At 37.3% G+C, this 25,047-nt stretch overlaps 1 protein-coding gene across 2 annotated transcripts in view; it reads right to left on the reverse strand.

Annotated features, from left to right (window-relative positions):
* Window positions 1-25,047, reverse strand: part of gsk3ba (glycogen synthase kinase 3 beta-a) — a 64,911-nt gene that overhangs the window by 3,944 nt on the left and 35,920 nt on the right. Inside the window, exons 3-9 of one of the 2 annotated variants that reach the window (XM_081369011.1) lie at window positions 23,078-23,161; window positions 11,835-11,945; window positions 9,690-9,820; window positions 8,763-8,869; window positions 6,564-6,661; window positions 3,274-3,369; window positions 86-272 (exon numbers count right to left, since the gene is read on the reverse strand). In XM_081369011.1, coding sequence (XP_081225137.1) covers window positions 86-272; window positions 3,274-3,369; window positions 6,564-6,661; window positions 8,763-8,869; window positions 9,690-9,820; window positions 11,835-11,945; window positions 23,078-23,161 — 814 coding nt within the window. Of the gene's footprint in view, window positions 1-85; window positions 273-3,261; window positions 3,370-6,563; window positions 6,662-8,762; window positions 8,870-9,689; window positions 9,821-11,834; window positions 11,946-23,077; window positions 23,162-25,047 lie in introns of both variants that reach the window. The other variant, XM_081369010.1, reaches the window with a different exon arrangement.

Consider the following 25,047-nt stretch of genomic DNA (forward strand, 5'->3'; position numbering starts at 1 on the left):
AAGATTTAAATATCATCAACAAATGGCTTGCCTTGCTTCTGACAGAACATTTCTTCAAAAAAGCAAATGCAAAATACTGCCTTACCTTGAGTTGTGAAGTTGAATAAGGACGGTTTCTCACGCCCATTAGGAAGCTTGACGTTTGGATCCCGCAGTTCATCGAAGAAGGAATGAGCGCAGGCCTCTAGTGGGGTCAGTCGAGCGGTTGGTGTGTACTCCAACAGCCGGGAACATAATGCAATGGCTTCCGGAGGCGTGCGTGGCCGGAACACCTGCGGAGAAGTTTAAGAAATTTAGTAAGAGAAGAAACCTATATGCATAGATTAAAACTGATGGCCTCCTTTACATATTTTGGTATCGACAAACAGCAAGGGCCTCATTTATAAAATGTAAATATAATCTGACATGATCAAAAATTCTATGGATTTAATGCTGCCTTCATGACATCTGCTATCGGAATTATCGTAAATATGAGTTTCCTAGTTAAAAATTGGACATGAACGCCCTCTCAAGTCGTATTTACCACTGGGAAGCTCTGGGATGATTTTGATACCCAAGTTTCCGAGTTGGGCATGTCTTAAACTTTAAACATGGCTGAGGGGAGAACGGCTGTGACTGCAATTCTTGTCTTGTTTTGTCCACAACAGCTACATCGCCTCATCTTGTCGTTAAAGTAGTGCATATTTACATATATGAATAATCATTTAAAGCGCAGCGTATGTATTATACACAGCGAAAATAGCCTGGATTTGACCGAAATCCCAGAAATCATGATAGTGCAGTTAATGTCAATGAATGGGACACTAAATGTCATTTCGGCTTTAATAAGATTTTCAGGCAAGAATAAACTTGGTGTTCTCCGTGATTCATGTTCTTTCAGACAACAAAGCACTTGAATGTGACAAGCTCGTAATCATAACTTCAGAAGTGGAAAGTAGGAACATTTCCGATAGCACATAAAGCCAGCATAATCTTGTCCATTAAAAATGAGGAACAAATCTTGATTTGTTAAGCAGAAATTGTGTGATAACTGGAAAGCTTGCTTTCAAACCTTTTTTTGAATTAATAACTGCACATTATGAATGAATAACTTTTACATAAGCTTTATATTTCATTCCGTCTCACCGTAATTCACATGGCATGCCTTTAGGAAGTTTTTTTGTTCCTATGGATGTTATATGAATCATTAATAGGAAATTGAATCATCTATGAATCACTTAGGAAATTATCTTTTATTCACACTTAGGATGATTACACGCACATCTTTAGAAATGAGGCCCCAGGTTCCCATTGTGGCAACTTGTCCTGTATAGAGTGACATCATGTCCCATAATGGGGTTTTAAAGGAACTTTTTTACCCATGGGTAATATTCAAATGGTTTTGTCTTTAAGGGTTAGGGTTAGGGTTAGGCCTAACCGTTTCTGACAGAGAAATAGTAAGGTTTGAGTCACAGGCGTTTGGGCATATCCCATGCAGAAGGTAATACTGTCTTGAAGGGAGGGGTCTGATTGGAAGCAGGATAAGATTAAACACACCCTGCAGCTCAGTCATGTACTATACACAATGACCACCAGGGGGCATCTGAGAGATCCTGCCATTATACTTCATGTGGACTACAGTGTTGGGTAAATGGCCAGACACATTTAATTGTCAAATCTGCATAATACTTCTCAAGTATAAAATGTTTTTTTAAACAATAACTTAACTGGGTCACGCTTTAGATTAGGGTCCAATTCTCATTGTTAACTACCTATTAACAACAACTTTTGCCTCAATAAACTCCTAATTACTGCTAATTAATAGTTAGTAAGGTAGTTGTTAAGTTTAGGTATTGGGTAGGATTAAGGGATGTAGAATATGATCATGCAGAAAAAGGTATTAATATGTGCTTAATAATTCCTAGTAATCTGCATGCTTATAAGCAACTAGTTAATAATGAGAATTGGACCCTAAAAGTGTTACCCTAAACTGACACTTAGTTTCTTTCTGACAAAATTGCTTTCTAATCATACAAAAGAAAAGTAGCAAGACTCATTACCAGTTGAAACATGTCCATCCAGAACAGTTTAGCTGTCCTTCAACTGCAATTTTCAAATGACTCAGCAAGTTCAGTTTAATGTACATGCTAACAGTTTCAGTTGCAAGGCAAAATCTACAATACCGCTTAAAGGTTTGGGGTCAGTGAGATTTATTTTGTTGATGTTTTTGAAATTGAAAAGTCTCTTGAAAAGTCTCTTAAGCTATACAATTATAGTATGTGAAGTGTTATTAGAATTAAAAATGACTGTTTTCGAATTTTCTGCATCAATTCTCCAGTCTTCAGTGTCACATGATTCTTCAGAAATCATTCTAATATGATGATTTGATGCTCAAGAAACATTTCTGAAATCAGTTGTGCGGCCAAAAATATGAATGCATCCTTGCTGAATAAAAAAGTATCAATTTCTTAAAAAAATAAAATAATAATAATCTAACTGACCCCAAACTTTTGAACAGTATATATATCACAAGCACAATCGAAACCAAAAACAACAAACACATAGCAAACAACAATTGAGTGCAATGAAGTCAGTAAGCAATGTAGAGCAGATCTGGTGAGGTCATTCAATTCAAATGAACATGCGGATGTGACATCACTGGCTGACAGTGGTTCTGCTCCAAAACCTAGTGAAATGCCATCCTAAACTAATGGCTAAATATGCAGCTTCCTTATTAGAATACATAGAACACGAATACTGATTAAAATAGGCCTTTTATATCTTTATTTAATTTAGTATTGAATGAATTGTAATTATATTGATACATAATGTATATTTACATATTTATAATTTCTTTGCCAGCATCTTGGATTTTATTTTATTTTTTATCTTGACATAGTGCATTATGGAATTGCCTTCTCTCTTCTAAATCAAGCTATTCTCCAAGACTGCATAATTATTCCGCCTACCTTTCTGAACAGGATTCTTTCATAGGCAGCTCACTAGAAATCGGAACAGTGCGATTGTAATGTCACTTGGCTAACCGTCACAACAGAGCTCAGAAAGAGGACGACTACAGTCAGACACAATCCTGACTGAAATTTTTTCATCCTCTTTAATCAACTAGTTGAGAAGTAGAGAGTCCAAGAACATTAAATGAAATAAAGTCAGCGAGTCCTGTGACGGGTGATGTGAATGAAATGGAGCCAGGATGATGAGTCGAGCTGAGGGCTGGAGGTGGAAGGCGGCTGTGCTAGAAGTAGTAAAACAGTTGACCTGTACCTGTTTACTCACCTTAGTCCATGGATGGGCCTTAATCTGGGGGAATTTGAACTCGGTGTAGTTTGGGTTCATTTCCCGAATCTGCTCACGTGTGGGAGTGCCAAGCACCTGTGACCACAAACACAGAGAAAGACCAGTCAAGATAATGTAATGGTGTTTCTTCAGCTATAGCCAACTTTATGTTCCGAAGGGTTGGTTTTTATTAAAAATGATTTCACCACTTTCTTTTTGTTATATGAAGTTCACATGACAAAGTCTTGAAAAAGTTTTACCAAGCCTTTCTTATTTTTGTTTGTTTTAGTTTTCAAATTAATTTTAGGAATAAAGTTTATTGTTTTACGCTTTTGATATAAAAACGGCAACAGAATTTTCAAATGATAAAAAATAATAATAAACTATTTCAATATTTATTTTGTGAAAGTTATTTTTTTATTACACATTTTCTATAAAATGATGTCTGTTTCACATCTGTATTACATGCAATTATCTGAACTGTAGTGTTTTTTGACTCACTTAAGTAGGACTCTTTAGTTCACTTTAGTTTTTCAATAATGAAAAAATTATCATCATTTATTCACCCTCATGTCGTTCAAAACCCGTATGACTTTCATTCATCCTCGAAACACAAATGAAGATATTTTAAATGAAATCCGAGATATTTCTGTCCCTCCATTGACGAGCCTCTACCACTTTGTTGCTTCAAAAAGTTCCCAAAGAGATCGTAAAACTGATCCATATGATTCGAGTGGTTTAGTCCAAATTTTCTGAAAAGGCTCGATCGCTTTATTTGATGAACAAATTGAATTTAGGCTTTTATTCACATAAACATTGATCAGTGAACATAAACAGAAGCTCAACTGTACTTGCTTGATGCGCGAGAACAAACCTCTTGCTGAAGCTCAAACGTGCCGCGTAACACGAGAATGAACCTCTTTGGTTCTTGCAGAAGCTCAAACACGCTGTGTTACACAAGAATGAACCTCATTGGTTCTTGCAGAAGCTCAAACACGCTGTGTTACTCGAGAATGAACCTCATTGGTTCTCACACGACACATGCTTAAGCCACCAGTTTATCAAATCTGATATGCGAGTTGAATAATGTTTATATGTGAATAAAAGCCTAAATTCAATCTGTTCATCATATAAAGCGATTGCTTCTCTTCAGAAAATTTAGACTAAACCACTCGATTCATTTGGATTAGTTTTATGATTTCTTCATAAACTTTTGGAAGCGTCAAAGTGTTGCATGAACTGTCAATTGAGGTTGACAGGTTTGGAATGACCTGAGGGTGAGTAAATGAAGTTTTCAGTTAACCCTTTAATCTTTATATATACTTTCATAATCACTTCTATTGTTTTTGAAATATGTTTAAAGTGTATTGCAGAATGTACCGACAAGCATTTATGGTAAACTAACATAGACCTCAATGTCATTTCTATTGAAACTTGGGTGGCATGTACAGTGAGGAAAATAAGTATTTGAACACCCTGCTATTTTGCAAGTTCTCCCACTTGGAAATCATGAAAGGGGTCTGAAATTGTCATCGTAGGTGCATGTCCACTGTGAGAGACATAATCTAAAAAAAAAAATCCAAAAATCACAATATATGATTTTTTAACTATTTATTTGTATGATACAGCTGCAAATAAGTATTTGAACACCTGTCTATCAGCTAGAATTCTGACCCTCAAAGACCTGTTAGTCTGCCTTTAAAATGTCCACCTCCACTCCATTTATGATCCTAAATTAGATGCACCTGTTTGAGGTCGTTAGCTGCATAAAGACACATGTCCACCCCATACAATCAGTAAGAATCCAACTACTAACATGGCCAAGACCAAAGAGCTGTCCAAAGACACTAGAGACAAAATTGTACACCTCCACAAGGCTGGAAAGGGCTACGGGGAAATTGCCAAGCAGCTTGGTGAAAAAAGGTCCACTGTTGGAGCAATCATTAGAAAATGGAAGAAGCTAAACATGACTGTCAATCTCCCTCGGACTGGGGCTCCATGCAAGATCTCACCTCGTGGGGTCTCAAAGATCCTAATAAAGGTAAGAAATCAGCCCAGAACTACACGGGAGGAGCTGGTCAATGACCTGAAAAGAGCTGGGACCACCGTTTCCAAGGTTACTGTTGGTAATACATTAAGACGTCATGGTTTGAAATCATGCATGGCACGGAAGGTTCCCCTGCTTAAACCAGCACATGTAAAGGCCCGTCTTAAGTTTGCCAATGACCATTTGGATGATCCAGAGGAGTCATGGGAGAAAGTCATGTGGTCAGGTGAGACCAAAATAGAACTTTTTGGTCATAATTCCACTAAACGTGTTTGGAGGAAGAAGAATGATGAGTACCATCCCAAGAACACCATCCCTACTGTGAAGCATGGGGGTGGTAGCATCATGCTTTGGGGGTGTTTTTCTGCACATGGGACAGGGCGACTGCACTGTATTAAGGAGAGGATGACCGGGGCCATGTATTGCGAGATTTTGGGGAACAACCTCCTTCCCTCAGTTAGAGCATTGAAGATGGGTCGAGGCTGGGTCTTAATGACCCGAAGCACACAGCCAGGATAACCAAGGAGTGGCTCTGTAAGAAGCATATCAAGGTTCTGGCGTGGCCTAGCCAGTCTCCAGACCTAAACCCAATAGAGAATCTTTGGAGGGAGCTCAAACTCCGTGTTTCTCAGCGACAGCCCAGAAACCTGACTGATCTAGAGAAGATCTGTGTGGAGGAGTGGGCCAAAATCCCTCCTGCAGTGTGCGCAAACCTGGTGAAAAACTACAGGAAACGTTTGACCTCTGTAATTGCAAACAAAGGCTACTGTACCAAATATTAACATTGATTTTCTCAGGTGTTCAAATACTTATTTGCAGCTGTATCACACAAATAAATAGTTAAAAAATAATACATTGTGATTTCTGGATTTTTTTTTTTTAGATTATGTCTCTCACAGTGGACATGCACCTACGATGACAATTTCAGACCCCTCCATGATTTCTAAGTGGGAGAACTTGCAAAATAGCAGGATGTTCAAATACTTATTTTCCTCACTGTAATTAAAAATATTTGTAATGAACACATTAACTAGAAAGAGTGTGAAAAGTTTTAAGAGTGTTTACCTTCTAAAAGCCCACAGGGCCAAACCTGCCTTTCCTTGAAGAAACACCCATAAATCATCTTGTACAGAACTAACCATCTAAACCATCTGTGCAACAGTCAGTTCATAGGTCTTCCCACAAACTCATGCAAACATAGAGATTAAATCAGACAGAAGTGCTGGTGTAGCGGCGCCAGTACCTTGATGATTTCCACCAGCTGATCTACTCCACTGTCGCCGGGGAAAATTGGTTGTCCTAGCAACAGTTCCGCCAGCACGCAGCCAGCTGACCACACATCTGCAGGGAAAGGGGGTCAGAGAGATGCTGAGAGTGAGGGAGGGACATTCTTATTAACCAGAGGTCAAGGATGCATAAAAAGCAGAACTGTGCAGAACACATCCTTTACACTACAAGCCTTCTGTTCTTCTATGTTCAATGCATGTCCATGCAAAATCACAAATGGCACGTAAAACAAAAAAGCATAAAACAATGCTCAGAATATTGTGAGCTGACAAGAGATACTTAAGCTCCATATAAGGCCTATTATCTGCAAGAATGGTCGGTAACACTTTATTTCGATTGTCACTTTAGACATTCAACTAACTATACCTAACTTTGCAACTACATACAGTATCAACTACCAGTCATCAGAGTATTATTAGACGGTCTGATTAATATCTGCTAACTCTTTATTTTGATGCCCCTAGCAGACTTTCTACTGACTATAAGTAATTGCATGTACTTATTCTACTAAACCTAAACCTAACAATCTACTAGTTTGCAAATAGTTAAATAGTTTAAATAGCTGCAAAGTCACTTATAGTTAGCAGAATGTCTAAAGTGAACTATACAAATAAAGTGTAACTGATATGACTTTTCAATTTCCGATACAATATTTAGAGATCAAGGTGGCCGCTATAATGTAATTTATAAAACTAATTGATCATAGATAAAATTTAATAAATAAATAAATAACAACTAAAATTTTACACAATTATTGCTCAAAATGAACTAATCTGAAATCTGAAATTTCCAGGCAGTAGATTTTGTTCATACCAGACAACCTGGTATGATTATTGCTAGTCCCACAACAGCCAAACATCAATTAAATATTATAAACTGATACATCAGCGAATCCCCTTGTGAAAAAGAAGTGTGCTTAATTGTACTGAATGTGCACATGAAGTGTACTTCAAATCTTAAAAGAATAAAAATAGTACTTGCACTTAATATATTAATAAAATAAAAGGCCACTTAATATAAATTAAAACTAGAATACATTTGTATCTAATTGCAATTAACATGCAATTAAGAGTCCAAAAACATTACATTCAGTTCGCACTTAAAGGGATACTCCACTTTTTTTGGAAATAGGCTCATTTTACAACTCCCCCAGAGTTAAACAGTTGAGTTTTACCGTTTTTGAATCCATTCAGCCGATTTCCGGTTCTGGCGGAGCTACTTTTAGCATAGCTTAGCATACATCATTGAAGTGGACAAGACCATTAGCATTTCTCTCCAAAAAAATGACCAAAGAGTTTCGATATTTTTCCTATTTAAAACTTGACTCTTCTGTAGTTACATCGTGCACTAAGACCGACGGAAAATGTAAAGTTGCGATTTTCTAGGCTGATATGGCTAGGAACTCTCATTCCTGCGTAATAATCAAGAAACTTTACTGCCGTACCATGAGTCCAGCAGGCATAATGATATGACGCAGCGCCTGAAAATAGTCCCCAGCTCGGTAACTTCCAACGCTCCCTGTGCAAGCAGGTTGTCACTTTGGTTATGTTGATGGAGGGCAGCCTATTTTCAGGCGCTGCGTCATATCATTATGCCTGCTGGACTCATGGTACGGCAGTAAAGTTTCTTGATTATTACGCAGGAATGAGAGTATAGTTCCTAGCCATATCAGCCTAGAAAATCCCAACTTTACATTTTCTGTCAGTCTTAGTGCACGATGTAACTACAGAAGAGTCAAGTTTTAAATAGGAAAAATATCAAAACTCTTTGGTCATTTTTTTGAGAGAAATGCTAATGGTCTTGTCCACTTCAATGATGTATGCTAAGCTAGGCTAAAAGTGGTACCGCCAGAACCGGAGATCGGCTGAATGGATTCAAAAACGGTAAAACTCAACTGTTTAACTTTGGGGGAGTTGTAAAATGAGCCTATTTCCAAAAAAAGTGGAGTATCCCTTTAAGTATATTATTTCCGTAATAAGGAAATACTCTTATCATAGTACTCATATAAATGTATGCTTACGTGTACTTCTTTTTCACAAGGGTCACTATTGGTATGAATTTGCGTATTTTTCATGATAAAAGGCATTAGTAGTTGATTGAAGCAGAAATGATTTGCATGGTAGATGTGGTTGTAGTATGATTACAGCTCATATACCTATGCTGGAGGTGTAGTCGGTTGCTCCAAAGATGAGTTCAGGGGCTCTGTAGTACCGTGAGCATATGTAGGAAACGTTGGGCTCTCCACGTACTAACTGCTTAGCACTGTGAACAAGAAGACATATTTTCACTGTAACTCTCTGATCCAGTACAGTCTCTGATCACAATTTTAATCGAGTATGTCTATATTTGTATGTAGCTTGTTGGCCGTAAAAATCGCCATTCAGTTTTTTGGGCCACTCCATGCATCTTCGGTTTCATTTAAACGGTTTCATTCACACTTGGCCTCATAAATGTGTCTCCACAAACCAAATATAATACTGATCTTTAATCCGATCAGTAAAAACGTATGAATTGGCTAAATATGAATAGGCCCTTTGTATGGAAAATTACTTTTGTGATTCACAGAAAAAAGAAAAAGAAAAATATTTGGAACAACATGAGGTCAAGCAAATGACAAAATGTTCACTTTTGAGTAACTCTAACCCCTAAAAGTGTTTGGACTAAACTTTTCCTGTATTTTAGCTAAGAGCTATAAAGTCAAATGAAATCTAAAGATGTCTAGATGTTAAGTTGAGTTGTTAACATCTCAAGTTCTCATGCCCTCTTTTCAGTCAACCCACGTAAGGCAAGTGAAAAATGGATACCCGAATATCACTTCAACTAAAATCTTCACTAGTATCCTGAAGCAGAAAATGTGGAAAGCAGGTTAAATGAAAAAAGCTGAAGTCAGCACAGATATCTCAGAGCATAGCGAGACCATCTGGAGGCCTCTGGCGAGGTGTAATATGGGATTATCAGGTTAAATGCAGTAAAGCGATGCTTTCAGTTCATAGATCCACTGGGGCCGGCACTGGACCTTTAAAAGGTAATCAGAATGGGCAATGACTCCTATGAATTGGCTATCAAGAGATTACCAACTGACCTGCCAAAGTCACAGAGTTTAAGCACGGCTGTGTCTGGGTCCAGCAAAAGATTCTGGGGTTTTATGTCCCGATGGCAGATCCCAAAGGAATGGATGTAGGCCAGACTCCTGAAGAGCTGGTACATGTACAACTGCAGTGATGAAGACAAAGGAAATATACACGGGTCATTAGGTTAGAAAAGACGTTATAACAGGTCACAAATAATGCACACTAAAAATGTAGAATATAATTTTGCCTTCATGGCTTGAAATATCAAACGATTTAATGGAATGACCAAAGGTGAACATTTTCCAAAACCAAATGACTTTGTTTTTTCCCCCATGGAACTAAAAAGGTGAATGTTCGAACAATATCATGGCTGCTCTTTTCCATTTAATGAAACTGAGTGGGGACAGGTGCTATCAAAATCCAAAATGGCATAAAACCACCATAATACCGTTTAAATGTTATAAAAGAAGTCCAAATGACCCTTCTGAAGTAATACAATAACTGTGTGATGCACAAACTAATATATGGCAAATATGGCAACAGTGACATCAGTGGTGTTCCTCCATTAGAACTTTGACGGAGGAAAAGATTATTAGAGAACTATTATTGTTATGTTCTTCACCAAGATTTATAGTCTTTACTTATAGGAATATAGTTCATGAGTCATATGGACTACTTTTATGATTCTCTTATGGCGCTTTTTTGTCATTTTGGATCTTGAAAGAGACCCCAGCCCCTTTCACATTATTTGGAAAAGAGTGGCCACAAAATTCTTTAAAAATTCCCCGTTTTAGTTTTATAGAAGAAAGTAACATGGGTTTAGAACAATATGATGCTAAAGAAACAATGACAGAATTTTCACTTTTTTGATTGAACGATTCATTTAAAACAGTGGTTCTTAAACTCTTTTTTTTTTCCCTAAGACCCCTCATTGTCCACAACAATATTCAAATGCCCCATGACTTTCCAATTTTTTTGTATATATATTTTACTATATATTACTAATATTACTATTTAGTATTTTACTGTATTTATATAGATAGATAGATAGATAGATAGATAGATAGATAGATAGATAGATAGATAGATAGATAGATAGATAGATAGATAGATAGATAGATAGATAGATAGATTGTATCTACAGTACAATATAGATTTTATTAACCCTATAAAGCTTACTGTAACACATGTGATATTTAAATTTCAAAGGCCACTGCCAAAATGATCAAAACTTTGCTGAAAATAAAAAAACTACTGTTCTTGGAAATGCCTTTTATTGTGTGATTGATACTTTTTAGCAAGTAAAAGGTATTTTAGTATAATTGTAAAAATGTCCCCCTTCAGGTCATGGCACACACTTTACAGATTTTTATCAACTAAACGCAAGAATAACTTTTATACTCTTAGTGATATTTCAAAATGAACATTTACTGGACTAAAGCAACTTAGATTTACCTGATTATCCGAACATCATTTAAAAAAAAGTTAAAATTGAGTACCAAACACATCAGGCTTTTGAGGAGCATTTATCTGTACATCTTTTACCATTGTACATATATACCATCAACCGCACAAAATTGCATATTTTTGCTAAGTTTGAGCCTCATTTACTCTTTGAGTATGATCTCCATATTCTCCTATATCATACTATATGATCCATAAAAGCCTGATATGTCAAATATAATACAAAACATAAAATACATATGCAAAATTATACATGGAAGTTTCTTGGAAGTTTTGCTTTGGTTGATAACCACTGATTTAACATCTATGTGGAAGGTCTTCGCATATACAGTAATTGTATCTGTACATATTTGTATGTGTGTGTGTGTGTGTGTGTGTGTGTGTGTGTGTGTGTGTGTGTGTGTGTGTGTGTGTGTGTGTGTGTGTGTGTGTGTGTGTGTGTGTGTGTTTCACTCTTCATGTCACATCCTGCCAATAGCAGGAAGGATATAGCTCAGGACACAGCACAAAGCCATGATGATGTCATCACAGCAGTCAAGACACTGGTGACGCAAAACTGCACAGGAGGAGAGGGAAGAAATGCCAACACAAACTCGGCTGACCCGTTAAACTCGGCAGTGAGAAGGTTTTCACTCAGGATGTACACATCATTCAGAGGACACACAATAGAAACCATTTGGAATGATCCACACCTTGACATAAACCATGGGAAGGGTCTGCTTAGCGCGGCTGTAGTGTCTCGCCACTCTGTACACCGTCTCAGGGACGTAGTCCAGAACCAAATTCAGATACACCTCATCCTTCTGTGGGCAGAGAACAAGAAAGCAAATACTTTAAGTCACAGAGTTAAAAGTGTCAGGCTTAATAGCACATACATATATAACTTTAGTGAATCTATATATAAAGCAAGCTCGGTATGGAAGAGGATAATGACTCTGAGTCAAAGTCTACACTATAAATGTCCCATACGCCCCATCCTTCCATATATATCCATGATTGAACAGCCAGCTTACGAACTATAAAAAAAAGCTGCCATGGAAACGACACAAAACAGCAGATTCTCTGGCATGATGTCATTGGGGACGTTGACTGCCATGCATTGTGTGGAACTGTGCCTGTAAGCGAGAGATAATTATGCACACCATCTTTACATAACATAAATGCTCAGACACTGAAGTCATATCTTCCTGAAGAACTAAAGGAAAGGAAGAATCAATGGAGTGGCCTACAGGGCCACTCTGACCCTCATCTGATGTCACATCCTGTCTTTTATTCCCTTCTTCCTTCCTCCACAAGTTCAGTTGTGAGAGAGTCTATTTCTGCTGGACTTCACATGCCTGAGCTCATTTACTTTAGGCATGACCCAAAAGGTCACGAGTCAAACTGACATTGCATATTCCGCTAAACATGTGAAGATACTTAAATCTAAGAATGAGATGTACAAACATAAAAGACATAGAGATATAAAAGATTAATATTGACAGCCTCAATTCCCATTAAAAAAAAAAAGCACTCCACATCAGAATTGGAAATTAACGGGGGCTTGGGGCAAAAATACCACCAAAACAAACAAAAATGTCCCCCAAATTCAAGATAAAGGGGCAAAAATTGCCTATCCACAATTAAACTAAATCTATTATGACTGTCGCAACTAAAATTAAAGTGAAATTGAATGAAAAGTGTTGACTGCCTCATTACATTTATATCTGGTCATGCTGCATCAAAGATCTTTTTACACACTGTTTTTTTTGCAGACTTGAACCAACCACATACGTATCTGTTGAGCATATGAATGCAATTTTATTTGACATAAACTACAACACAGATACATTCTAAAAATTGCCCTTATAAATATTGACCCTTAATTAAAACGTTTATTTTTAGACCCTGCTCCGCACATTTTGTAATGTATCTTCTTTGGTGTTTCACAAGAGCAAGAAAGAAGGTTTGGAACAACATGAGGGTGAGTAAATGACTACTATTCCAAGAACAAAATCTTAATCAAATATTTACAACTAAATAAATAAAGTTAGAACTAGTATGGTTACAAGCAACAACCTATTTCTTCACAAAGAGAGAACACACAATAAATTTGTTAGAGCCACTATTTTTCACTAGCCAAGTTTTTTTTTTCTCAGTTTTGTCTCTGATTGATAAGTAGTCTCTAATAACTGATGTTTGATTTCCTAAAAAAAAATGTGGGGGGAAAAACCAACCCCCTGACTGTGCTGTGCAGCTAAAATTAGTCCCAGCCATGACTCACTCTCCTCCCTCGCTACAGCAACACTTCCTCAATTACAGCCGATCGGAGAAGCTCTGAGGCGACTGAGATGCTCTCGCCAGATTATATGGCCATCTGATTGGCTGCTGCTCGGTGGTCACATGACTTTGTGAGCATGTGATTGGTTGATCTGTGGCTCACGGCACAGTATCCAACATCTCCCACAGGTAGAGACTCATCCATCCCCAGGCCTTGCTATTACGGTCTCTTTCACAATATGCACTAACTTAAGTGTGTTTATTCATGTGCCTTTGCACAACTAGTAAAAATCAAGACAAATTATAACTACATATATATGAAGTGTGTCTAGTAAAGCTCCAGATTGGATTGGAAAGCAGTGCTGCTCCAGTTATGATAAGGAAGTTCTTCAGGGATGAAAAGAAAATTGTTCTGGTTCTGAATCTGAATTTGGTTTTGATTTTGGTTCCTTAACAATTTAAAGGGATAATCACCCCAATATGAAAATGTTCTCATCATTTACTCACCCTCATACCTGTTGTATATGATTTTCTTCCTTCAGATAAACATAAGCAAAGATTTTTAGGAAGATAACCCATCTCTGTGAGTTCATATGATGCAAGTGAATGGGCTGCTCGGTTCATGAGCGACCATGACAGTAATCCATAGTGGACGAATCAATGTCTTCTGAAGCGAACACATCTATGACAGTATGAAAGGATCAAAGCAGAGAAAGATTTATTGTCTAACAATCTTTCTTTGTGTTTATCTGAAGAAAGAAGTCATATACATAGGGGATGGCATGAGGGTGAGGAAATGTTGATAGAATTTTAATGTTTCTTTCAGTACTTGAAAGCATTGCCCACCCTCAATAGAGGGAATGCATTGACGTCACTTTCCCGCCGGACTACGCCCCCCTCAGCCGGACTGAGTGGCAAAAGAGCTGCTTCATGACTGGATTTAATAGAGGAAACTGCGAAAACGCAAGTAAAACAAACGATTATCAGTTTAAACTAAAGGTTGGACTCAATATAGTGTCCCTTACAACTTACTAAAAATCCAGTGATCCATGGATATTAACATGCAGCAAGGAATCGTGTTTCCTGACATTTATATGTGCCTGATTTCGAAATATAGAAAGCAAATTTGCCTGTGAACGTTCATATAAATACAATACAGCTAGGTCTAAATCCGGGTGCCGTTGAAATATATCGTTGAAATCGTCCAGCCTTAAAACTTGTATCGTTTTTTGTCAGTGTTTATTTAAAAACGTCCAATTATGCAGAATATACGATGGTAAATATTTAATTGATGAGTTGTCAATACAATATATAACAACACAATATATAGGGTATGATTTTACCGCTAAATTCAGCATATTGGCACAAAATGATAAGTGCAAATCCACCTTTCGGTGCCTAGAGTTGTTTGAATGAATTGCAGGGATCCATTTACGTCTCTGTTCTGTAGCTTTCGGCAGTCTGTAAAAATATACCTCAGATTTCTTGTCAAATGTAGTTGTACAGTCAATCGCAAAGCTCTTTCTCGTTAGATGTTTCTCCGGCCGACGGTGTCAACACACGCATACCATCTATAGTGTGCTGTTAATACTAACCAAAACTACCAAACAGTATTATTATTGTTAACTTGTTCTAATGTTTTTTTTATTTATTAAATTTTCACTCCAATTGATTCATTAGACCGATCAAACAGAAAACTTTCGAGTTCAAGAGTTGTGCTACACTGGTTGTGCTGATTGCTGTTGCCATTAACGGGAATGAATTTTCACGAAAATCATTTGGTTCTAATTCTGAATAAGTACTGGTTCTTGATTCCCAATCCTATTCCTCTTGTCATATACTTTATAGTCTCATACACTACCGTTCTTAAAGGGGTCATATAATGCCATTTTTGTACAAGCTAATATGATTCTTTAGGGTCTAAATTAAAAGTTTGTAATATACTTTAATTAAAAATTCTCATTAGTATTGTAAGAAAACACTCATTTTACCTGGTCAAAAACAGCTCTGTTTTCAGCACGCCGTTTCAGTGCATGTGTCTTTAAATGATAACGAGCTTTGCTCACCCCGCCCCTCTGTTCTGTGCATACACCATTTCTAACACAATAACCACGTGTTGTTCATTATAAACGTGGGATTATGAAATATATTGAGAATGTCGTACATAGAAAACATGCTGTAATGTACCCTGAGTGTAAACCTTTGACGCATTCATCGTGAAGCCTGCAGCAAGGCTGGCAAATTTCGCAAAGATTAATATAAATACTAATATAAAGGTTAATAAAACATTACACTCACATCTTCTGGAGGTTCAGCAGGAGCACGTTGGTACCGATCCGTTTTTTCTCGTTTGTAAAGCTGTCTGGTGTGAAATGATTCGCGCAAACATGAAAGCATGGACGATCGTGGGGAATCCCCGTGAGGGAATCCCAGCGTCAATCCTTTGGGCATATGCTTCAAAAACAAAACTCAGCCACTGCATCTTCAACGGCTCGGATTTAGGAACATCCAAATGACTGCTGTGTTCCTTATTACATCTAAGAACAGAACACCACAATCACTTAGACGCCATTCTACTCCAGCATAACAACAATGGCGGACTACTATGACGGCTGTCACAGCTCGCTCAGGGCGGGTCTTGTGTTGAAACACGGCTGTCAATCACAATAGCGGGAGGGGCGTACGATCTTATGACGTCACAATATCGAACGGCTTGATTTCAGAGATGGTCAAACATATAAGGAGATTAAAACAAAACCACTGGATGGATCTTTATCATGATAGGATGGTTGTGTACAGGCACTGCCAACAGACATTTCAGTGCAATCAACTTGTAAAAGTGCATGTACCATTATATGACCCCTTTAAGATATTTAATGCTTTTGAAAAAAGTACCTTACGCTCAACAAGGTTGCATTTATTTGAACAAAAAAAGTAATTTTGTGAAATATTATTTGAATTTTAAATAACTTTTTTCTATCCTTTCCCCAGTCATTGCTCTAGTTCACTGTCACATGGTCAGAAATCATTCAAATATGCTGATTTGCTGTTCAAGCAACATTTCTTATCATTTCTTATAATCAATGTTGAAAACAGTTGTGCTGCTTAATATTTTTTGGGAAACCGAAATCATTTTTTTTTTTTTTCAGGATTCTTTGATGAGCAGAAAGATGCAAAAGAACAGCATTTAATCGAATTAGAATTATTTTGTAACATTATGTGTCTTTACTGTCACTTATGAATGTGTCCTTGCTGAATAAAAGTATTAATTTCATTAAGCTTTCCAAGCTTTTGAAGAGTAGTGTAAGTGTGAGACAAGATACTTACAGTATAGCTGCAGTGCATGAATAAATGAGTTTGTTTCACACAAATACAGAACACCATGCGACACAACCTAGAGCCTCTTTCTCTACCACTCTCTCTCTCTTCCTATTTTCGTCTGAGTCGTCAATGTAGATGTATTTTTTGACTCATCTGTGCCGGTCTTGTGTGGCTCCCCTGTGAGGAAAAATCAGCGGGCACTAAGTATGGGAGAGAGAGGGATCATGGGTAACGGCTGGTGGTTGTCAAGACCCAGCAATCTCCTTGCGTGTCAGTATACAAGCACCTGTCTCTGTAGACTCATACAACATTCATAAATAGATGCTTTCAATATGTTCTGTTGGTTAAGTATTTGAACATGCTAACTCAACACTGTGACCACACACACAGACACATATTTCTCTGTTCCAAAGCCTAGTGACCTACTATGTAGGCAGCATTTTAAAGCATCAAATGGACTCCAGACATTTAGACTTTTCCTAAAGTCAATCAGCATAATGAAGTTTTTTTTTCCTTTTGAGACAAAGGGACTGTCAAAAGACAATCCTTCAATGAATCTAATCAAACATATACCCAAGAGGGTACATAAAGTGAGAGAAATGCTGATTATAATTATAAATATAAATCATTAAATACTAAAAATTATCAATGAAAATAATTAAATCTAATAAGAGACAGGCTATTTTACTTTATGCTTATTACAGTACTGCATTGTTGTTATCTAAGCAAACATGCTAACAGAAAACTATTGAAATCAATTGTTGCATATGTAGAGTTTCAGTCACGAAGTGACAAAGAATGCCTTTGAAATGGATTCAAATCAAACCATCTGTTATATAAAGCAGCTGACTTTACCCTCACATCTTCTTCCTCAATGGAGAATGTACAGTATATGTATAGGGTTTATTTTGGAAGGTTTTTTTTTCTCTAGTACTTCATGTGGTAACACATGTGGCATATTCCTCATATTAAGCCACCAGAAAAAAGGAAGAAAATAATACAGATTCAACAACTCTATAGTATAAAAAATATTCACTTTAAATGTACTGTATTATTGAATAACACACTACAGTTAATATTATAATCAAGTACTTTGTGATTTAGTATGTTAGTCAACACATCAAAATAAGTGTAGGCTACAATAAAAGTTTATTAAAACAATGTACTTTAGAGTAAAACCTTTAATTTGACTATTACTTCAGAGCAGAGTGCTGTCTGCACTGTGCAACAACACTTCTAATAATCGTGCCACTTTTGCTGAAGTGGAAGTTGTTTGGAGGGAGAGCAGACCACGTCCAGACATGACGCCACCTCATCATTGTTGAACGGTCTCTTTTCAAGCCTGATTTTAATCTCTTTCTCTCTCTCCTAGCCTACGTCATCCACCTCTCTCTATCTTTGTGTTTTATCTCTCCATTAGATGCTCTGGGCTCTGATTTCATGGTGATTTATACTAGGCAAAAAACAGAGCAGCTGCTAAAATTACAGTAGAGAGAAGCTAACCAGTCAACTGGGCGGTATGATGGTGCACACCGTGCGACGGTAGAAATGTGTCACTGGTAGAGACTCTGCTAAACCATTTATGGCACTGTTGAATCAGACACACATTTACAGTGACAGCTTTATTGATTATGATGGGGGCAGTTTAGTTGTGATGTTCTAATTGGGTCTGGTGTAGGCGCTGTGTAAAGACTTGTTCACACCAAGAACGATAAGTATAAAAATTTTAACTTCATTATAAGCACATGCTGCAATTATGTCGTCTGCCAATTTAAATGCTTGAGCTATTTAAAGTCGAGTGGATTCTGTTTGGCTGTCAATGTTTTTATTGTTCATCAGCTGGGAAAAAAAATCATTCTGAAAGTGATATCAATGATATTGTTCCACAGTGACGTTGTCGTTATAGTTGTGGTGTGGACTTCGCTATTCTATGGAAGCTTGTTTCCGCCACAGAATAAAATATAAAAAAGTTAATTGCAACTTGTTATCCTACTATTCTGACTTTTTTTCTCATTCAATTATGAGTTTAGATCTCGCAAATCTGATATAAAGTCGCAATTGCGTGTTATAAAGGCAGAACTGCGTGATATAAAGTCTTTTCCCCTCAGAATTGGACTTTAGCCTAAAACTTGCAATTGCAAGTTTATATCTCACAATAGTATATATATATATAGTATATATATTATGGTATTATAGTATTATAATTGGAGTTATAAAGTCAGAATTGCAAGATATGCAATTATGAGAAATAAACTAGCAATTATTTTTTTCTCACAATTGCAAGTTTATATCTCGCAATTCTACCGTTATAACATGCAATTGCGCCTTTATATTACACAATTCTGACTTTTTTTTCACAATTGCGAGAAATAAACTCTCAGTTGTGAGATAAAAAGTCTTCCATACTATCTCTTAGAGTGAGAGTAATTTTTAAAACTTCATGATTATAGTTATCATTATAGTTATCATCCTTGGTGCGAACAGGCCGGATGTTTACAGTTGCCAAGCACTGTCATAATATAAAATAGAACGTCTGATCACAGGTGCTGGTGGTGATCATCAGCCAATGAAGAAAACAATTCTATTCAAAATCTTTATCGCATTTACGTTTGTGGTGTGAAAGGGCCGTAAAGTTTACGACTCTCTGAAACTGCAGTAACATAGTCACACCTCCTTCGTTTTGGTTCAATATAGGACTGATGTTAATGAGGTGGAGTAATAACTTCTACAGTTTAATCAATTCGAGACTGCAATTAATGTCATATTATTATAGTTAATTTTCACAAACAACAGAAAGCTGTTCAATCAGAATCATTGAACTATCTTGGCAATGATGGAAAATGTTACCAAAGTTGGCTAATAATGCTTTTGGGAAATGCACCCCAGTTTAGTACAGCACAGAAATTACACACTTCACTTTGAGGCTCGGAAAAGAGCATTTTGACATAAAAATGATCTTGGACTAATGTTAAGGGTTTGTTCTCAGTGAATGAATGGACTGTTGCTGTATCACTACCGCCATTGAAAGGGTGGATTTCCTGCAGTGGTTGAGGCTGCAAGACTGCCGAATGACTAAAGAAACGTTGTCAGCAAGATGGTAGAAAACTGTAAATTACTTGTCTCTTACCACCCACTGCTACTTATACCAATGACAGAAATAAGCAAAGTTACAATAGCTAAATATGTGGGAGAGCGTTGCTATATAGTGTGACAATATTGTATTGCAATAAGTAGCACTTCAAAGTCAATACCAAATCAAAACTAGTTAGCACATTATTTGTAACTGAAAAGGTCTAATGACAAAATATGGTTATGGTTACACTTAAAATAGTTACAAAATAGATGTATGAGATGATAATAACTTATATCATTAATTGTACCCAGCATATATATAAAATGTTACCTGAGAGAGAAAGAGAGAGAGAGAGATACAGTGCAGTACAGAACAGTTACAATCTTGTTTTAGCCTTTCCCTGACCATGTGACTTTAACCCAAATGTGAGACGTTCAAACTGACCAATCAGATCATTACAACTTGCCCCATTGTACTTAAGACAATTCATTGACCACCGAAGTACACACATCTTGGCCTTGATCACTATCAGCACGTCTGTGCCTTTAGAAACTCCAAATTGTCCTTGGGGAAAGAGGGGGTGGAAAACAGTAAAGCAAATGTCTTTGTTCATTTCAAATATCTTGGATTATTTTCAATCCTACACCATGGACACGATTTTTCATCTGCATATCTTCCTTCCCCTTCAGCTCTTGTTCCAGTTACCTAGACTTTTTATCATTATTATTATTTTATGGACCTGTTCTCCATGCACTCCCGGTCAGCCTTTACCCAGGTGCTCTGTGATTCTGGGTTACAGAGGGGTAGGGGCGTGCGTGTGGGTGTGTGAGCGGAAACCAGCCACTGACATATCGAAACCATGTTTCTCAGAAAAGAAAAAAACAGTGGTCAGGCGTTTTTGCAAAGTCATGGTGTGTGGGCGAGAGGTCGAGAGGGTCTGTGCGTATGATGTGTGAGATAATCGAGACCAAGAAAGACCGAGAGGTAGATATGTGGTTGGTGGTCAGACGATGTTGCAGTGTTGACAGTATTTATGCGTGTGTGTGTCTTAATATCTCAGTCAGAGGGTGTCAAGCCTACGCACTGTATCTCTAGCAGATACACAGATAATCACATGGGAAGAAGTTCTCAGAGTCGATTTATCTCCAGTCAACATCTGGCCACCATTAGACTCTGTAGGGCTGAGCAAATATGGGCAGAACTCTTTACTGCCCTAGTACTTCAAAAAGCCTTTTAAAGGTATACATGTGAATTAAACGTGGCACAATGGCCTTCATCATCACAGTATGCTAATGCCTATCTAGTGCAAGGGATTTCATTAATATGCAGATTGAGGACTGTTGGGACACTCCAGACACAGGATGGTTCTGTCATTTGCACCTCACTGACACATCTGTACCATTTGCTTCAAAGGACATATGCTTTCAACTACACACTGTTTATTTACTACTGTGTTCTAATATGTAACTACGCCATGTTTGGTCTCATCTGACAGCTTATAAACTGAAATGAATGGTGGTGAACTTAATAGAGATATTAAAGTATCCTAATGTACAATCTAGGTACTGTTGGTTAGACATGCATTGAGGAGAATATGTTAATGTCTTCTCCCCCTCTTGATCTCTACCCATTCTTTTGGTTTCCTGTCAGTCGATTTCCGTGTTGGTATTCCACTCATGTTTAACAATGCTTTGCTCAGGGTATAAGAAGGAAAGGTAACTGTTGATCTAGGAGAAAGGCTTTAACCCCGCCACTCCCGCACACCAGTGCGTAACCTCATACTACAAGAAAGGCTTGTACGGCCTCTTCTGCAAGACAGTGCATTATTTGTTACAACTAGAACTAAGTTTCTAATACAGTATGTTGTTCCATTCTACTGTCTGTATATTTAAACATGTAACTTAATAAATAACTTTGCCTGCTTTAAAGGCTTTGAGAATATTTCCTTTTATCACTGATTATGTTGAAAGCTAAAGTGATTATAACTTTCATTATCTAAACGTTCAGGTTAAATCCTACGTTTTCCTATCAGTTCTAAGAAAGACCTTTACCTTCAAAGAATAAGAGGTTAAAGAATAACAACACCTTTAATGGAGTCAGATTAATTTTATCAGAGTCAGATAAATATTTGAATTATACACGTCATCCTTCAACTGCCTTTTGTTCCGATTATTGGTTCAAAATAGCAGCGTAAGCTTCCAGCCTTACAACTCCATTAGAGATTAATAAAAACACAGAGGCTTTTAGACAAGGGCTGGGCGATATAGTTTAAAAAATCTCTTAAAGGGGTGGTTAATTATGATTTCACTTTTCTAACTTTAGTTAGTGTGTAATGTTGCTGTTTGAGCATAAACAACATCTGCAAATTTACAACGTTCAAAGTTCAAAGCAAATATTTGGAGATATTTGCTTTTAAAGAAATTGCTTTTTAATGATTACAACAAATGGCTGGTAGGGACTACACGACATTCCTCACAGGTTACTGACATCACTAAACCTAAAATGTCCATAAACCCACCCCTTGGGAACATGATTTATAGATTATCAAGACAGAATATGCTAATCAATGACTAGAAGATAACTACTCATAAGGTACATAAATTCATCAACAAACCATTCAGAAATGTTGTCTACGTTGTCACTTCCATCTTTGTCCGACTCCGGTTTGAACATAAAAGGCTAAAAGTTTTTGAAATGTCCTGTTCTTGTCTGTGTGAGGTAATCAAGCTGCTAACACACTCGAGCTCTTGAAACTCCGCCCTCTTTGCCGGGGGGCAGTAGCTCCTTTGCATTTAAAGGGACACACACAAAAACGGTGCGTTTTTGCTCACCCTCAAAAAGTGACAATTTTAACATGCTATAAAAAATACCTGTGGGGTATTTTGAGCTAAAACTTCACATACACACTCTGGGGACATCAGAGATTTATTTTACATCTTGTGAAAAGGGCATTTTACCACCCCTTTAATATTTTTTTTTCAAACATTCTGGCCATATTTAGTCTATATAAAATTAACTTTCAAAAGTTTGGAGTCAATAAGTTGTTTTTTAAATGAAATATAAACCGCACAGCCAAATAAAAATCACCCTAAAATCATTGCGACATGGTGCTACTTAATTTTATGTCGCAAGCTAAATCATTGCAAATACACTGTGAATATACATGTTTACTATCTTGCCTAGTTCAGACATATGGCACTGAAAAGGGCAAAGCATAAAAACACACTGTGATGTAGCGTGAGATAACAGCATAAGATGAAGTGATACAAGAGAGGCACTTGCCTTATCTCCACTGGAGTAGAAGAAGTAACGCAGACGCACAATGTTGCAGTGGTCCAGTTTCCTCATGATCTGAAGCTCACGGTTCTGCAAAAAACACACAAAAAAGAAAACAATTTAATTAATGTTAATAATATTTTCAGCTGTGTAGTACTCGGCAACAGCAGTTTAACTCGGCTCTCAGCTCAGTTTAACAAGTTGATGTCACTTTTAATGCTTGTGATCCAGCGCAAATTATTTGGAAGATGAGTAGAAAGGCAGCCCAAGTTTCAAATTTAGGGAACATTATTTTAGTAAAAAAAAGCAGAGTGTCTCTCCAATTGGTCATTAATTGATTGATTGATTGATTCATTCATTCATTCATTCAGTTATTCAGGAACTGCAACATTAAGTGTGTGTTCATACTTGGCAGGTTCGATTCGATTAAAACGAACCCTGGTGTGATTGCTTTGTTAGTGCAGTTCATTTGAATAAGTGTGGACGCTGCCACCCAGACCTTGGTGCGCACCAAACAAGCGGACCGAGACCCACCTTCCGATTGGCTGAAATATGAGCGCAACATGGACATCAAGACATCTAAACTAACCAAAAACAGGATGTGATGTCACAAGATGCAACCTTAAAAAAGGGCAAAATGTTCAAGCATAGTTGATTCTCCTCGTCAAAGGAGCCAAATTGCCCGTTACAGTTATATATATGCTTCATTTCAGCTGTAAATAGCAGGTATGGCAAAAGTTTGAATAAAATGAATCTGCAATAGTATTCTCCACAGAATTCCTCGCTTAGAGGACTTGGGTCAGTTTTTGACCCATATCTGACCAGAATAATAGATCAAAATAGAAGCTACTGAAATGGCCCGTAACCATGACAACCAGTGTCATCTGGCGGCATCCACAAGAGAAAATGGCTAAGCAACAATTTTATTTAAAGCACCACCCACATGCTGTGTGTCTGAGAGAGATGTTTCCTCTATTTAAAATGAAAGCAGCAGAAGATGATGGCAGGCCATTAAATACAGGAAGACTTCATTTCTAATACAACTTTAAGGCTTTTCAGGATTGTTTAGTCACGACAACAGAAACTTTGGAAATCAGAAGGGCTAGTACATTCAGTGTCTGTTTGACATCAGTGTTCAGTTCATTTGGTTGGTGTGAAACGTTTTTTTCAAAGTCCACTTGAAAATGTGGTCTGGGTTAAAGTGGCCACTTCAGTATGATTCACAATCAGTATGAAAATAATCTGTACAAATTGTGAACCACTACATATACACATTGTCTATATTGGAGTCTTCCAGTATAAATGCACCCTAATAGATCTGCTGCTGTGTAGTATGTGATTAATATTTAGTAAAAAACAACATTATTGACAAGAAAAATAGCCCTTAATCTAATTCATTTTAGTTCGTAATTACTTTGTTTACTTAATTGGGAAATATGTGAAAACATGTTCTAATTTAAGAGTGAACTCTATATTAATATTGACAGTTTTTAAGGTGTGTTTAATGGGATATTTATTTTTGCTGTTGTATCAGGAATTTATTGTTAATGTTATTAAGGGGTGTAGAATCAAACTTGTGTTCATGTGTGTGTGTGTGTTTTGTGTGATTCTGTTAGCCTGTAACTCCATCACAATCACAGAGTGGGTGGTAATTTGTGAACACACAAGTCACTGCCAACTCTGCATACAGTCACTCTCATCAGGCCACTCCATTTACACACACAACTTCACATCCGGCTTAAATCAACCAAATGATGACCTATTTCACAAAGAACAATTCACGAGTTCACACTTACAAATAATCAGAGTATTAATAGAGTAAAAGAGTATGCGTATTTGGCATGCTGTCCGAGGAGAGCCTCCGAGCTCGGGATTTTGGCCTGAACCCAGAGTACTCCCCCGTATTCCTGGCTAGGATAGGAACCAGGTGAGTGTGAGGAGACGGGGTGGTGGAGGGATGCTGAAAATTGTCGAGG

The sequence above is a fragment of the Scardinius erythrophthalmus genome, assembly GCF_964197995.2.
Source record: "Scardinius erythrophthalmus genome assembly, chromosome: 6".
NCBI classification, from domain to species: domain Eukaryota; kingdom Metazoa; phylum Chordata; class Actinopteri; order Cypriniformes; family Leuciscidae; genus Scardinius; species Scardinius erythrophthalmus.